General features: G+C 45.4%; 1 protein-coding gene across 1 annotated transcript in view; it reads right to left on the bottom strand.

Moving 5' to 3' along the window:
- The window catches only part of SPAG5 (sperm associated antigen 5), a 374185-nt gene that overhangs the window by 26601 nt on the left and 330472 nt on the right, over positions 1 to 17112 (bottom strand). The window contains exons 22-23 of the mRNA XM_082245996.1: positions 15434 to 15577; positions 731 to 805 (exon numbers count right to left, since the gene is read on the bottom strand). Of these exons, the coding sequence (XP_082102122.1) occupies positions 731 to 805; positions 15434 to 15577 (219 nt within the window). The remainder of the gene's footprint in view (positions 1 to 730; positions 806 to 15433; positions 15578 to 17112) is intronic.

Below are 17112 nucleotides of genomic sequence, written 5' to 3'. Positions count from 1 at the left end.
TCTGGGGTCCCCTGCCGGGTCTCCTGCCTAGAGCCCCCATAGCAAGCCGCTTGCTTGGGGGCACTCAGCCCACCCCTGCTCCCTCCTCACTGGCTTTGATTGACTGCAGCAGGACCAATAGCTCCCCCTGCTGTATCTAAGCCAAGGAGGAAGGAAAGAGCCAAGAGAGCCTTGGCTCTTGTGCATGTTGCTGGACTGAGTTCGGGTTCAGGTATGCATGTATTTAGGTGGGGATGCAAGAGAAGCTGCAAGCAGGATGTCTTTTACCTTACTGCGTAGAATAAAAAAACCTTCTGCCTTAACAAATTTAAGTAATGCTGGTATCTGATAGGACTGGAAAGGGTGATTTCAACAGTCAGTCTGGTGAAAAGGGTATGTTGGAGGGTCTGTACTATGTATATAAAATAAAAAAAATTTAAAAAAAGTTAAGAAATCCTCTTCTAAATGTACATTTTTCTTCTCATCCCAAAGATAAGCAGATAAAATCGAACAATCTCCCAATGTCCAATCTTGTACATAATTCGCATACACAACCAGGTTAGAAAAATTCCAGCAACCATTTTGTTCTAGACACTGGCTTTTGCATACAAAATCACTCATAGTAATTACTACATTTAAAAATGTGAGAATGACCATAAGAATAAACCATACATTGAAGACACCTTATTGTAGGCATTTACTAACAAAGGTCTATTTGGTTGATGGAAAAAGAAAAGAAAACAGTGCTTACATGTCTCATTAGTCTCTGGACAACTTCGGACTTTGAATATTCTACATCATTAAGTTTTATATTCAGTGCAGTTAACTGAGGAACACAAACAAAAACACACAGCCACTGTTAAAAGCATCTACCAGACAATTCAAGAACAAAAAACGTACAGATAATTAATGTCTACAGCACAAAACATTTTTAGGCGTTTAAAAAAGGAAAAAAATATAAACAAAAATTTGTATATTTTATTATTTACATTTAAATCCATATGATTTAACATTAACAGGTCTATTGTTACTGGACAATCTAGAGAGTGGGACCTCTTCAATGCTGCAGGTTATCAAGAACAAGCGTGTTTATTATGGACATAGGCATGATTAAAATTTGGATTTTTGACTTACCGTAAAATCCATTTCTCTGATGTTCATCGACAGACACCGCTCCTGATCTTCGTAACCATTGGGCTATATGGCCCCCTACAGGATTAGGACACTAGGCAGAAAAATAATCTGGCCACTCCTATGGGCAGTCCCTGGGGGTATACTCCCTCTTCCTGCGATAAGTACTGTTTTGTTACAAGCAGTGTCAGAAGAATTACAACTCCACAGAGGGGTGGGTGCTGTGTCTGTCCAAGAACATCAGAGAAAGGGATTTTACAGTAAGTAAAAAATACCACTTTCTCTTTCATTCATTAACGGACACAGCTCCTGATCATCATAATTTTTGGGACCTCCCAAAGCAGTGTTCTACATGAAGGATGAGAACAGCAGAACATTCAAAATTACCAAGACTAAACAGTAGCCAACCAGGCAACAGGAGCTCAACCAAAACAACTGGAACCCACTTGAAAAAAACAATACAACCTTGAAAAAAGATCAGGTCCTCTTAAACAGCAGCCTGCAAAAACCTTGCAGACAAAAGAAACATCCGCAGATGCCAACACATTCACTTTATAAAACTTTGTGAAAGTGTGCACCAACGACCAGGTGGCCGCCTAGTAAACCTGAGTCACTGACGCCTGACATAGGAAGGCCCAGGAGGCTCTAAGTGCCCGAGTAGAGTGCGCTTTAACAGGTAAAGGAGAAACATGACCATTGATGGAATAAGCCTGAATTGCCCTCTTTCTGATCCATCTGGAAATGGGCGCAGAGGAAGAGGACAACCCTTTCCGAGGCCCACCCCTGAGTACAAATAGTGAGTCTGACTGTAATGTTCTGGTACCTTTGGTACCCTAATTCCACTTTCCTTAGTGTATGCGCCCCACCATTCTCTTTTGGTAAAGTGCGCATACACCTTTAAGACCGATGCTGTCATCATTGAGCGCCGCAGGAGCGGCTATTTCAACCGCCGGCGGTCTCACTAACATTGTTCGTTCAACGCCGCATAACCTGCCTTGAAGCTCACATGCTTGCAAGCATACCTCGCTGTCGGAACCTCGCTGCTGATCCCTGTATCCCGCTACCGGATCACCCGCTCATACCGAACCTCTCTACTACTGCTTGCTACTAGTGATAAGTACCCCGCAGGGGAATCATTCATAAACCTTCATACTAAAGCTTACACTATCTAGCTCTGCATACTAAGGACTGTTACTATCATCTGCACTATCTAGATTGCTAGCTCTTGAGCCTACTAACATCTATCCTTGCACTGGGTTAGTCTCTCCTGTATGTCATCTGCTATCCTATCATCTACTACCATACATGATTGCTAACCTATCTGCATCCTACCTGTTACCATCTCATTCTCAAGAACATTCCTCTCAAGTGTCTGTCAACTATTGTCTCTACTTAAACCTGTCTCTTCAGCCTATCACCACTATACTACTATATACATAGATCACTCCAGGAACATCTTATTGAGTGTGTATATTTGTATGCTGAATCAGAGACTATCCACAGTGATGAGTCTTGGGAGTTGGGATTGGTATCTCAGCGTTTCTCTACATGACGACTGAATGGAGTATTTCTGCAGCTGCAAATCCACATTGTTCAGAAAACGCAGGAGCGTTACAGATTGAACGAACCTTAAAATGGATTCAGCAGAATTAACCACTCAGGTGACACAATTAAAACAACAAGTAACTGCGTTAATACACGCACTTACTGAATTAAAAGAAGACAATCAGGCTCTGACGCAGCAGGTAACCAGGCTGTCACAACGCTGCTCAGCACCCTGAACCCAAAATAAATCCTCCTTTAGTATTTACAGGCGATCGCAAAAAATTTTGTGAATTCAAAAACGCATGTGAGTTACTTTTCTTGTTAAAACCTCGTACCTACCTTACTGATCATATCAAGGTTTGCACTATTATTTCTTACCTAACAGGCGATCCACGGGCCTGGGCAGACTCTCTCTTTGAGAAAAACGATCAGCTTCTCAACTCCTACGCTTTATTTCTAGCGGAACTTGCTAGTCTATATGATGACCCCAATAGGCAGAGTACTGCCGATCTTCAATTGAGGTCCTTAAAACAAGGTAGGAGACCTGTGGAAGACTTTGTGGCGGAGTTCAAGAGATGGACCCTTGATTCAGGGTGGAATGATGCATCTCTGAGAACTCAATTTAGACTTGGCTTATCAGAGGCCGTTAAAGACGAGCTCGCCCGAGCGGATTTGCCGAAAACCCTGGATACTTTGATACAACTCAGTATCACCATAGATAGAAGGCTACGAGAAAGAAAGGCTGAAAAAATGGGAATGCCATTATCCAGTTCTTCTCGGATTTCGGCCGTTGACCCTACTCCTATGGAGGTAGGAACCATACGCCCACCTCTATCAACTACTGAAAGAGCCAGGAGACGATCTAGTAATCTCTGCTTGTACTGTGCATCCCCGGATCACATGATAAACGTCTGTCCCCTTGTCTACAAAAAAAAAGGGTGAGTGTTCATATGTCCTCCTAGGGGGATTGACAACTTCAATTACTAACCCTTACCTTTTTGTTCGCTTGACATTGCAGTGGGACCAGACCAGGATTACTACTAAGGCCATGATCGACACAGGATCTTGTGGAAATTATATCGACATACGTTTTGCTGTTTTAAATAAAGTCCCTATTATTTCTAAACCTAAACCTGTCTCAGTGAGTCTTAACGGTATTCCTTTATCTTCTGGCCCGATCACTGATCAGACACAAGCACTCCTAGTCACCACTAACGAGTCTCATATGGAGACCACCACCTTCGACCTAATACCTTCACCCCACTTTCCCATTGTTTTGGGACTTCCCTGGTTACACACACATCAACCAACCATAGATTGGAAGAAACGGACCCTGGCCTTCCTCTCTTGCTATTGCGAAGGTACGTGTAACCTCCCGTCTTATGGAAAGATCCTGTCTGTGGTGTCAGATGAGATTGCACCACTATGCTATCAGGATCTGTCCGAGGTTTTTCTTGAGAAAAATGCTCAAGTACTGCCTCCCCATAGGGATTATGATTGTACTATTGATCTACTCCCAAATAGCAAATTGCCGTTTGGTCATGTTTATCCTCTTTCGCAGGATGAACTTTCCCATCTCAAGGAATACTTGGATGAGAATTTGACAAAAGGTTTTATTAGACCTTCCACTTCTTCCACAGCAGCAGGACTCTTTTTTGTCCGCAATAAGGACTCAAGTCTCAGGCCTATTATCGACTATAGGAAATTGAACGCCATTACAATAAAAGATCGCTATCCTCTACCGCTTATCCCTGAGCTCATTGAGCAAGTGCGTGGAGCTACCTATTTTTCAAAATTGGACCTGAAATACAATCTAATCCGAATCCGTGATGGAGATGAGTGGAAGACAGCATTCAGAACCAGATACGGTTTGTTCGAATATCTTGTAATGCCATTTGGGCTATGTAACGCTCCCGCAGCCTTCCAACGATTTATAAACGATATCTTTAGAGACTTACTTGATGTCTGTGTTGTGGTATATCTGGACGATATACTTATTTATTCACGATCCTTGTCTGAACATATAAAACATGTAAGACTTGTGTTATCCAGATTGCTTGCACACAACCTATACGTGAAACTAAAAAAATGCTTATTTCATAAAGAAGAAGTACTATTCCTAGGATACATCATATCCAAAACAGGAATCAAGATGGATATGAGTAAGATATCCTGAATTCAGGATTGGCCTATACCAACCACCCGCAAAGCACTACAGCGATTCCTTGGATTTTCAAACTTCTATAGGAAGTTCATCAAGAACTTCTCTGCCATTGTGAGACCCCTCACACAACTCACGAGTATTAAGAGACCATTCAAATGGTCAGATGAAGCAAATGAAGCTTTTCACTTGTTAAAGGCAAGTTTTACCTCTGCTCCCATACTACGCCATCCAGACCCATCCCTCCAATACATTCTGGAAGTAGATGCGTCAAACATGGCAGTAGGAGCAATACTCTCCCAACGACCAACTAATACTTCACCACTCCATCCAGTCGCCTTCTTCTCTAAATCTTTAAGCAGTCCAGAGGTAAATTACCCAGTGGGTGAAAAGGAACTGCTTGCTATAAAACTGGCTCTGGAGAATTGGCGACATCTACTTGAAGGCACCCGATTACCAATACTCATATATACAGATCATAAAAATCTTCAATATCTTCAGACTAACAAAACCCTCTCCCACCGGCAGGTACGATGGTCACTATTCTTCCTAAGGTTTAACTTTCTAGTGACCTATACACCTGCAGACAAGAATAAAAAAGCGGATGCGCTATCACGACTAACTGAAGATAATTACTTCGAAATCCCTTCCGTTCCTATAATACCCTACAAGCGTATTATTGGGGTTGTCCGTTCCTTGAAGGAAGAGGTTCTGCACAGTATAAGTTTGGATTCACCCCCACTACAACTAAGTACTGATGCAGAAGGCTTCCTCTACTACAACGACAAACTTTACATACCCCCTACCATGCGCACCAAGATCTTGGAATTGTCGCATGATGTGCCTATGGCAGGACATATGGGTATGACAAAGACTCTTAATCTGATTACCAGGCAATTCTGGTGGCCTGCCATGAAGACATCTATACAGAAATTCGTCTCTTCATGCAACGTCTGTGCCAGGTTCAAAATAGACACTACAAAACCATCCGGTCTACTATGCAGTCTACCAATACCCCAGACTCCATGGGAAGTTGTGTCCTTGGACTTTATAGTAGAACTACCTCCTTCCAAAGGATTTAATACCATCTTGGTGTCAGTGGACCATCTGACAAAAATGGCACATTTCGTTGCTATTCGCAGACTACCTTCGTCCAAACAAACAGCGGAACTACTGATGAAACATGTCTTTAAGTTACATGGTATTCCGAAAACTCTTTTGTCTGACCGTGGATCGCAATTCATCTCCAAGTTCTGGCAAGAACTATGTCACATACTACGAATTGAGCGGAAGCTCACTTCTCCCTACCATCCTCAGACCAACGGACAGACTGAAAGAGTCAACCAGTGCATCGAGCAATATTTACGTTGTTACACATCATACCTACAGGATGATTGGGTGGATCTTCTCCCTCTGGCAGAATTTGCCTACAACAACGCAACCCACAGTACGACCAAACAGAGTCCGTTCTACTTGAACTATGGGTTTCATCCCACTATTTTTCCACCACGCATCCTTCCTTCAAATAACCCAGTAGCCTCAGACTATCTTACCCAAATAAAGGACTCTCTGGGTTTACTTAATACTACCATCTCACACGCTCATAGTCAACAAAAGAAGTACTATGATCTTCGTAGAAGACCTTCTCCTCAGTATGCTATTGGGGACCTCGTTTGGCTCTCAACAAAAAACTTAAGATTAAAGATCCCTAGCAAAAAGCTTGGGCCTCTGTTCTTGGGACCTTTCCCAATCAGGAAACTTATTGGAAAAGCTGCAGTACAGCTCACATTACCAACAGACCTCAAAATACATCCCATCTTCCATGTGTCGCTACTGAAGCCCCATGTTCCTGACCAAGGAATAAGGCCTACTATCCCACCTCCACCTCCTGTACAAGTTGAAGGTGGAGAAGAATATGAGATAAAAGAGATTCTGGATTCTCGTATCCACAGAAGAAGACTCCAATATCTAGTCCGATGGAAGAACTATGGGCCCCAAGACGACACCTGGCTAAATACCTCTGACATACATGCCCCTAGACTAATTCGCAATTTTCACGCGAAATACCCGGAAAAACCAGCTCCAGAGGCCTTCAGGAGCCGGCCTTAAGGGGGGGGGGGGGTACTGTAATGTTCTGGTACCTTTGGTACCCTAATTCCACTTTCCTTAGTGTATGCGCCCCACCATTTTTTTTTGGTAAAGTGCGCATACACCTTTAAGACCGATGCTGTCATCATTGAGCGCCGCAGGAGCGGCTATTTCAACCGCCGGCGGTCTCACTAACATTGTTCGTTCAACGCCGCATAACCTGCCTTGAAGCTCACATGCTTGCAAGCATACCTCGCTGTCGGAACCTCGCTGCTGATCCCTGTATCCCGCTACCGGATCACCCGCTCATACCAAACCTCTCTACTACTGCTTGCTACTAGTGATAAGTACCCCGCAGGGGAATCCTCCATAAACCTTCATACTAAAGCTTACACTATCTAGCTCTGCATACTAAGGACTGTTACTATCATCTGCACTATCTAGATTGCTAGCTCTTGAGCCTACTAACATCTATCCTTGCACTGGGTTAGTCTCTCCTGTATGTCATCTGCTATCCTATCATCTACTACCATACATGATTGCTAACCTATCTGCATCCTACCTGTTACCATCTCATTCTCAAGAACATTCCTCTCAAGTGTCTGTCAACTATTGTCTCTACTTAAACCTGTCTCTTCAGCCTATCACCACTATACTACTATATACATAGATCACTCCAGAAACATCTTATTGAGTGTGTATATTTGTATGCTGAATCAGAGACTATCCACAGTGATGAGTCTTGGGAGTTGGGATTGGTATCTCAGCGTTTCTCTACATGACGACTGAATGGAGTATTTCTGCAGCTGCAAATCCACATTGTTCAGAAAACGCAGGAGCGTTACACTGACTTCCTGAAAGACACCGTAGCTGCCAGGTACACCCTAATTGCTCCGACCACATCCAAGATATGCAAGGCAATTTCCTTTGAATGTTTTGGCCTGGGACACAGGGAAGGCAACACAATGTCTTCACTCAAATGAAAATCAGAGACAACCTTACGGAGGAACTACGGACAGGGGCGAAGAACCACCTTCTCTGTGAATCACCAGGCAAGGTGAACAACAGGATAATGCCACCAGTTCCGACACCCTGCGCACAGAGGTAATAGCCATCAAAAAGGCCACCTTCTGAGACAGTGTAAGCAAGGGAATCTACCAAAGATTCTCAAAGGGAGGCTTCTGGAGGACCGAAAGCACCAAATTGAGGTCCCAAGGCAGCAACGGAGACCACACTGGAGGAACCAAATGTCAGACACCCTGAAGAGAAAAGGAGTGTGTGGCCAAGGGTTGTTGAAAGAAGAATGCCAAAGCAGACACCTGGCCCTTGATGGTACTCAAGGCCAATTTCTGTATCGGCCGATATGCACCGAAATTTTGAATATTTAAAGTTTTTCAAAATAAACACAATTTTTGACACAATTTTTGACACAAATCTGTTACTGAGATGAAGATTTGTTTATTAACATTTTTAACACTGCAGTCAGTTCAAATTAAACTGCTAGAAAAAAAGCTAGACAACAACAAACCGCTAGACAGTGGATTGGAGGAGTCAATGAACTACTGCTGCAGTAGTGCACTCACTGCAATGATTTTAAATCACTACTGCAGTCAGTGGAAATTAACCTGCTATAGAAAAAAATGGATTTTTGTAAAATCTTACCGTAAAATCCTTTTCTCTTAAGCTCATTGACAGACGTAGTCCTCGTTGATTAATAACAACTCGGGTTATACTGCCCCTCTACAGGAGTAGGACTAGACAGGAAAGAAAACATTCTGGCCACACCTTAGGGGCAGTCCCAGAGGGTATATCCTCTCTCTCTCTGCTACAGCAAATCAGTTATGTCACAAAGCAGTGTTTAGAGAATTTAACCCAACCCAACTCAAAAACAGAGGGGCGGGTACTACGTCTGTCAATGAGCTTAAGAGAAAAGGATTTTACAGTAAGATTTTACAAAAATCCATTTTTCTCTGTCGCTCATTGACCGACGTAGTCCTCATTGATTAATAACAACTCGGGACGTCCCAAAGCAGTACCACAAATGAGGGGTGGGAAAATGGAAATCAAAATCCAATCTAGAAGGCCCAACCGGTGCCAACTAGAAGTTCTAAAGGCTCATCAAACAAAAGATGAGACTCAACAGAAATTCCAACGGAAAAAATCCCTCGAGGTAGACCACCGGTCTCCTCAAATTGCGGCCTGCAAAACCTTGCGGCCAAATGAGGCATCCGCCGATGCCATCACATCAACTTTATAAAATTTTGTAAAGGTATGTACCGACGACCAGGTGGCCGCCTTGCACACCTGGACCACTGACGCCTGATGGCGGTAGGCCCAGGAAGTGCTGAGCGCTCGAGTGGAGTGCGCCTTAACAGGGAACGGAGGATTCCGACCCTTAATAGAATAAGCCTGTACCACCGTCTGTCTAATCCATTTGGAGATAGTCGCGGCAGATGCAGGCAACCCCTTTCTGGGGCCATCCGTAATCACAAAAAGTGAATCAGTTTTACGGAACGATTCCGTAGCCTTCAGGTATACCCTGATTGCCCGAACCACATCCAAGGAATGCAACGCATGTTCCCGATGATGATTGGGCTGAGGACACAAGGAAGGTAGCACAATATCTTCATTCAGATGAAAGTCTGAAACCACCTTTGGAAGAAAGGATGGCTTCGGATGAAGAACTACCTTATCCCTGTGAACCACTAAATATGGGGACTGGCATGAGAATGCAGCCAGTTCTGACACACTGCGTGCAGAAGTGATAGCCACCAAGAAGGCCACCTTCTGGGATAATGTAAGCAAGGGAATCTCCCTGATATTTTCAAAGGGAGGTTTCTGCAGAACCGACAAAACCAAAGTAAGATCCCAGGGCGGTAAGGGCGCGCGGACTGGTGGAGCCAGGTGCCGCACCCCCTGAAGCTCTGAAGAAGACACAGATGGTGAAATCCTTGGTGATCGACCTAAGTCATCACCCTGATATTGTCTGACTGGATCCGAACAAGGCTGCCCTAGAACTACCTGGCCCAGGTAATCCGACAAAGTCTGATCGCTCTCTGTTCCCACACATTTATCCGACACCCGATTCCTATCAGGAGTGATGATTTCTCCTGGTTGAGCATTGGAGACCGAAGTCACCCAACTAGAGGCTCCTTGGTCTGTCTGCTCAACCGCATCCGATTCCTGTGGGGAACTGAGACTAATCTTTGGAAAAGAAAATGATCTGTTCAGGGAACGGTAACTACCGCTCCCTGTAGTACTTAAATGTTGGAAGGGAAGAATCGCACCGGTAGCAGTGATCGATGCTCGATCTAGTGCTCTGAATACCGGTGAAGACGTCCCCCCACCCTCAAGCCGGGTGGGGGTGCACCTTCAGGCTGTATAAGCCTTAACTTCAGGTTTGGCTAAGTCGGTCTTTTGTTTGTCCGACCAGCGCTTCTTGAACCCTCCTAGAGGGGTTTTGCCTTTTCCGCTCGCTTCAGCAGAGCGAACGAACCCTTTATGAGCGGCAAAGAAAGGTCCACGCTTGTTACGAGGTCCTTTAGCTTTAGCAGCCTGCGGCAAAAAAGTGCTCTTGCCCCCAGTGACATCCTTAATGATCTCATCTAGGGTGGCCCCAAATAGGCGATTCCCCTGAAAGGGGAGATTCGCCAAGGTCTTTTTGGAACCTAGGTCCGCTGACCAGCATTTTAACCACAGCACAAGTCTGAGAATTACCGCTGACATAGATGCATGCCCTAATAAGGGGGTGGCATCCAAGGCTGCATCACAGACGAACTGTAGTCTTTGTATAATCTGTTCCATCAAATCAGATGTTGCCTGGGGGATACCTTTCCCCTTCAGGTCCTGGCGCACCAATCTCGCCCATTCTGTTAATGTCTGTGAAACTAAACCAATGACAATTACTGGTCTAAAGGCTGACCCTATCAGGGAAAAGATAGTGCGGGACTCCGCTTCCATCTTTCGATCCACCGGATCCTTAAAGGACGGATCGTCCTCCAACGGGATAACAGTGGCTTTATTCAGTCTGGAAATAGGTGGATCCACCACTGGTGGTACCGTCCATTTCTTAATGAGGGATTCCTCAAACGGATAGCGTCTAGCAATGCGCTTGGAAATAGTAAAGGTACGCTTTGAATGATCCCATTCCTCTTTGATCTTATTACCAAAACATTTGGGTAAAGGAAAAACCTTCACCGTCTTGGTAGGTTTGCTAGTACCAAAGGGAATTTCCATTTCAGTTGCCTCTGCCGGTAAAACCTCAAGTCTTAAGGTCTCCCGAACCGCCACAACTAGTGCGTCCACCAATGCTTCTTCTTGTGCTATGGCGGAAGCAAGAACGTCCTCCTCACTGTCTGAGGGAACTTTACCTGAGACAACAGCCCCTGCAGAGGGACCTGCAGCTGCAATGACCATCTCAGAATCTGAAGTATCAGATGATATAGGGGTAGGCGGGGGTCGCTTTCTTGACCTCCGTTCCTGACAGGCCGTCTCCACCCGAGACACCAAAGACTCCAAAACTGCTGTAAATGCATCCATACTCTGAACTGGCGGGTCCTGCGGCCACCTCGAGGGAAACAGGTGGGGGTACCTGTGTGGCAGGGTCCATGATAATTCCAGATACTAACCGGAAAAAATCAATTGCCAAAAAATTACAGACAGGAAGATTACAGACAGGAAGTCTTTGGCTGGCTTCCTGGGTAAAAAGGAGGCGGCTCCGCCCCTTTGCACACCTTCCGGCGCCTCCCCTAGCTCCTCGAGGTGTTTTGGTCACTCAAACATGGCCGCCCCCATGCTGGAGACACGAGGCTACGCCAATATGGCGGCCTCGTGCGATCTACCAGACAATGGCGGCGGCCTGTACAGGATAACGGTGTGTCTGGCGGCCTGCGGGAATATCTCGGCCCCACAAACCTTCACCCTGATGGTGATAAACCTGGCCGGCGGTACCGGACCCTGGCGGGCCGCATGCGGTCCGTGGGCCGTCGGAAGGCAGCCCTCTGCCCTTGCTGGAGGAATGCGATCTGGACTGCAGTGATTCATGCTTGACAGGTAGGATACCTTATGCTACAATAGTAACATTCTAGTACTGACATTGACTTCAGTCACTTTTACAATTTTGAAATGACATAGATTGTCAGCTCCCAAACCAAGCCTCCTGGTTTCTTGTTCACAAAAATCACACTCAAATAGGGGGATCTGTGACCTATTATAGGATAGAGGGGAGACCCATCCTTACCATTTCATAGAGGGGCCCGCGTTCACCACAAACCCGTCAGGGGGAAAAGGGGGAACATACTACTCACCATACCGGAACCAGGCGGGCGCCACTCCTGACAGAACCCCTCTCCACCGGGGTGGGGGGGCTGTCGACCAGTACGGACGCCGTGACTCTTGGTCATTAGCGTTCAAGCGAGACGTTTAACTCGCAGGGTCAGTCCCCGTCCAGTGGGACTATGTCGCGGCCGACCCAGCGCGGAGCTATGGCCTGCGCGCGCTCGTAGGCTGAACTGGGGTGACCACTGGATCTCAACATCCAGCCCGTCGCCCAGTTACAGCTTGCTTGCTTGAAGATCTCACAGGAAACTGGAGAAAAAAAGCGGTCTAAAAAAATCTTTCTAAGGAAAAAAATCCTGCCAGGACCGAAGATCCTAGCAAGGCATCTAGGTCCTTACTCCTAACTAGACAGAAAAAAACTGATTTGCTGTAGCAGAGAGAGAGAGGATATACCCTCTGGGACTGCCCCTAAGGTGTGGCCAGAATGTTTTCTTTCCAGTCCTACTCCTGTAGAGGGCAGTATAACCCGAGTTGTTATTAATCAACGAGGACTACGTCTGTCAATGAGCGACAGAGAAAACTAGATAAAAACAAACAGCTAAACAGTGGATTGGAGGAGTCAGTGGAGTGGACAACTGCTGCAGTAGTGCACTCACTGCAATGATTTTAAATCTCTACTGCAGTGAAGTCAGTGCATATTAAACTGCTAGCATAAAAGCTAGACAACAACAAACAGCTAGACAATGGATTGGAGGAGTCAGTGGACTACTGCTGCAGTAGTGCACTCACTGCAATGATTTTAAATCACTAACTGCAGTCAGTGCAAAACTTCTAGAAAAAAAGCTAGACAGTGGGGAGTCCGTAGACTGCTCATGGTGCTCAGTGTGTGATTCATCTGATCTACGAAGTGCTTCACACTGGTCCAATAGGGAGGCATATTAGACAGTGGAGGAAACGAGGCCAATGGGTACAGCTCCAGTCATTGGCACAGACTGGTTGTCTCGGTGCAATCTGGGGTGTGGTATAAAAGCCAGGAGCACATGTGCTCGGGGTCTTTGGCTGGTGAGCAGAGTCCCGGAAAGTGGGTGGCGGCTGCCTCCTCTTCTGTAGCTGTTGCTGTGTGGTCGGCCTGGTGGGCCAGAAAGAATAAGCTGAACCCAGAGGTCCAGGAGAATTGACTGGAGGGGTTGACACACTGGAGACCCTGGAAAAACAGTATCATGAGTACAGGGGATCGTGTTAAGGGGCCTGACCTGAGGGGGCCACCCCGGAGTAGCATAGTCAGAGGATGGGTGTCAGCTGGTGGAATGAAAGGGGGTGCTAGACGAGTACCCTGAAGATAATTAATCAAGTCTTAATCTTAAATTTCATCTAGTGGCAAGGTGAACCAGCAGCCTGGCTGCATCTACAGAGAAGGAGTCCTCATCTATTGTGAATAGTTCAATTCTGGAGTATCCCACTCTTCCCTTCTCCTATCCCTATTTAAATTAGAAACACAAACAACTACAACCCCTAGACTGTTTATTAACTGAGCCCGGAAGAAAAGAGTTGAATTTTGCATGCTGCAGTTGCTAACGGTAACCCAGGGGAACCCGAAATTGTAATATCCAGCAGTCCTCAAGGGGGCAGAGCTACAGAGGCGAGGGCAGAGGGCGTTTGCGACTGGCAACACTTGAAATGACAAAATCCACCTTAGACATCAGATTTTGCAAAAAAAAAAAAAAAAGCTGCGATTTCAGGCTGAGACTGTGACCCAGAAGATTTCACAGTCGCTCCCAGGGGGTCTGCAGGTGAAAATTTATCCTGGGACTTCATGTTACACTGATTTAGAATTAGAGCAGTGTCCCTAAAAACCGCCAAAAACGCGATCCCACCGCTATTACAGCGGACACACAATCCCTTACTATTATAGCCAATAGCGTGGATGAGGAGAAAACTACAGGGAACCCCAGAAAATGTTACCAGACCGCTCAGGAGACTGCCAGCATGTTCTATGCAAAACCAAAGTGACACTGACACAGGAAGCGGGAAAAAAAAAAAACTCTGCCTCTAATTAAAAAACCATGCCGCACGCCTGTCCAGCTTGTGGACCTCAGGAAAATGGCCACTCAAAGCATTCATAATGGGGAACTATAGAAAGTGGCTGCCCATGCAATACAATGGGAACAGAAACATACATGATCCACAGCAAAATGGCAGCCCAATGCGGTCTCCGGGACCCCCAAAAGGAGTCCTAGAACAGTAGGCATCGGAAGGTCTCTAAATAGGGACCCATGCAGGACAAGCCACCCCCACAAAATAATCGCCACAACGGTCGCAATATTACCACCCCCCAAGGTAAAAAACCTGCTAGGGTTAAGGGTGTGCTGAGGGGTATACAGGCCCAGTCATCAGAGGCCAGGGGAACTGAGGGAGCCCATTGGGTCCAACTATTCCAGGGAGTGGCCCACTTCCACCCCGAGACTGCCAGTGGTTTTGGGGGGGGGGGGGAGGCAATATACTCCCCATACCATGATACCAGGTGGGGGCCACACAGAAACAGATCACCTTCCGACCGGGATGGGGGTGCTGTCAGCCAGGGGAAGTTGCGACTCAGGGCGTTCCAGGTCGTCGCGTCCCAGCGATACGGTCCACTTGCAGACTCGTCCCCATCCGTCGGGATGAGGCCTAGTTCTGGACTATAACCTGCTCACGCTCGCTGGCCAGGCTGGGAGACCTTAAGGATCTAGATTATCCAGTGCGAAACCACAGCCGGCTGTTGCTTGTAGTTCCTTGGATCTTGGTCAGTCAGGAACTAACTTGGTTTTGCACAGAGTGGCCCAGATCCTCCTCTTCCCTCCTGGTGAGCGCCCCCCACAGCAAGCAGCTTGCTATGGGGGCACCTGAGCAGAGTCACAGCTCTGTGTGTCCATTCAGACACGGAGCTGTGGGCTGGCCCCGCCCCACCCCACTCCCTTGGTCTTCTTGTTGGCTGACTGAGGGAGGGAGGGGAAGCATTAGGGTAAAAAATGTTATGACTTTAGAACCACTATAATTTCCCATAGGCAGTAGAAAGTAAGCCATACTTCTTCAGCATGTTATTAAATAACTGGCGTGCCAGTGAGTTGCTTGTATATTGATGCCGAGGGTGGTAAAGGTTGTGAATACCTGACCGAATATATTAAGGGCCTTCATGGGGCTGAAACCCCTACAATAAATATATAAGAGGGATCTATGCAAACTTTAGAGACACTCAAACTTAAGCAGACTCACATCTTTGTGCATCATCAGCTTCTCCTCAATCCAGTTGCTTTCTGTATCTGAGGGATTCTGGGCCAGCATTCTTTTCAGGACTTCCACTTCACTTTCACACTGCTTTAATGAAAGCTTTAACTTGGAGTTTTCCTGAATAACATCCTATTTGAATGAAATATAGGATTTTATAGGTCAAGGCGAGAAACTAAAGCAGCCAAGTAGTCAATATGCTTTAAAAAAGAAAAAAAAAAAAAAAACAGATCTTGTAGGCTGTTCCCAGCCCGAAAACCCACTAGAGGGCACAGAAGTCCCGCAAAGTTGGCAGTAGGTCTCAAGATAACCCCAAAAAATCCTGCGCTGCCACTAATCTATTCACCAAACTCAGGATAAGATGTAAAATATATAAAAAAAAAAAAACTGAGGTACTGCAACCACCCAATGCGTTCCCACATCCAAATAAAATTATTAGTGGTGTTGCGCTTGTCTCTGTCAAAAAAAAAAAAAAAAAATTCATTCACCTTACTAGTGTGTAATTAGAATAGCATAAAATGGTGCTATAAACTGTTTTAAATCAAAACCACCTTCTGCCATCTGGGCCAATTCTGACATTTGGCTATTTGAAAAAATCTATTTTTTTGGATAGAAAAGTACTTAGAACCTCCAAACTTATATATATATATATATATATATATATATATACACATACACATACACACACATATACAGTAAACCCCCGCTCCATCGCGGTTCAGTTTTTGCGGTCCCGGTATATTGCGGTTTTTTTTTGTTATGTTATTTTACTATATAAATCATTAAAAATGAAATATTTTTGTGTTTTCCATAGCTCTTGCTATGTCTCTCAGTATCTTTTATGTGTTTAAATGAGGTTCTATTGTTTTAAAAGTGTGTTTAAAGACCTTAAAATGCTTTTACACGTACAATGACAGTAAAAAAAAACATGCCTACAATGCATTTTAATAGGGTTTTTCTATTTCACGGATTTTCACTTTTCGCGGCTGGGTCCGGAACGTAACCCCCGCAATAGAGGGGGGTTTACTGTATATATATTATATAAAAATATATATATTTTTTTTTTTTAGCAGAGACCCTAGAAATTAAAATGGAGGTTGTTGCAACTTATGTCACACGGAATTTGCGCAGCAATTTTTCAAAGTTGATTTTCTTGGGGAAAAACTTTCATGAATTAAAAAAACAAACAAAATATTCTCAAAAGGAGGCTTTTGAAGAACAAACAAAACCAAATTTAGATCCCACGGAGGCAAAGGGGATCTTCTCGGAGGAGCCAGATGACGCACCCCTTGAATAAAGGTGCGGATCAAGGAATTAGTTGCCAACGGGCGTTGGAAGTAAATAGCTAAGGCTGACACTTTGCCCTCGATCGTGCCAAAGACAAACTGTTGCTCAACTCCTTTCTGCAAGAAAGCCAAGACCCTCGCAAACAAGCGAGGGTGCAAAGTTTGCGATTCACACCAGGAAATATACATCTTCTAAGTACGATGATAACTTTTTCTGGAAGTCGCTTTCCTAGCCCTCAGCAGGGTAGGGATCACAGACTCCAAGAGACCTCCCTCTCTCAGCACCTGGCCTTCAACAGCCCTACCTTTAAAGCCAGCGACCATAAAGCAGGAATGGAAGATCGGCCCCTGAGACAGCAGGTCCTCCCTCAGAGGCCCGCC

Source organism: Pelophylax lessonae (genome assembly GCF_965119305.1).
Source record: "Pelophylax lessonae genome assembly, chromosome: 2".
Lineage (NCBI taxonomy): Eukaryota > Metazoa > Chordata > Amphibia > Anura > Ranidae > Pelophylax > Pelophylax lessonae.
The sequence above is the reverse complement of the archived record's forward strand: the minus strand, read 5'-3'. Positions and strand labels throughout refer to the sequence as shown.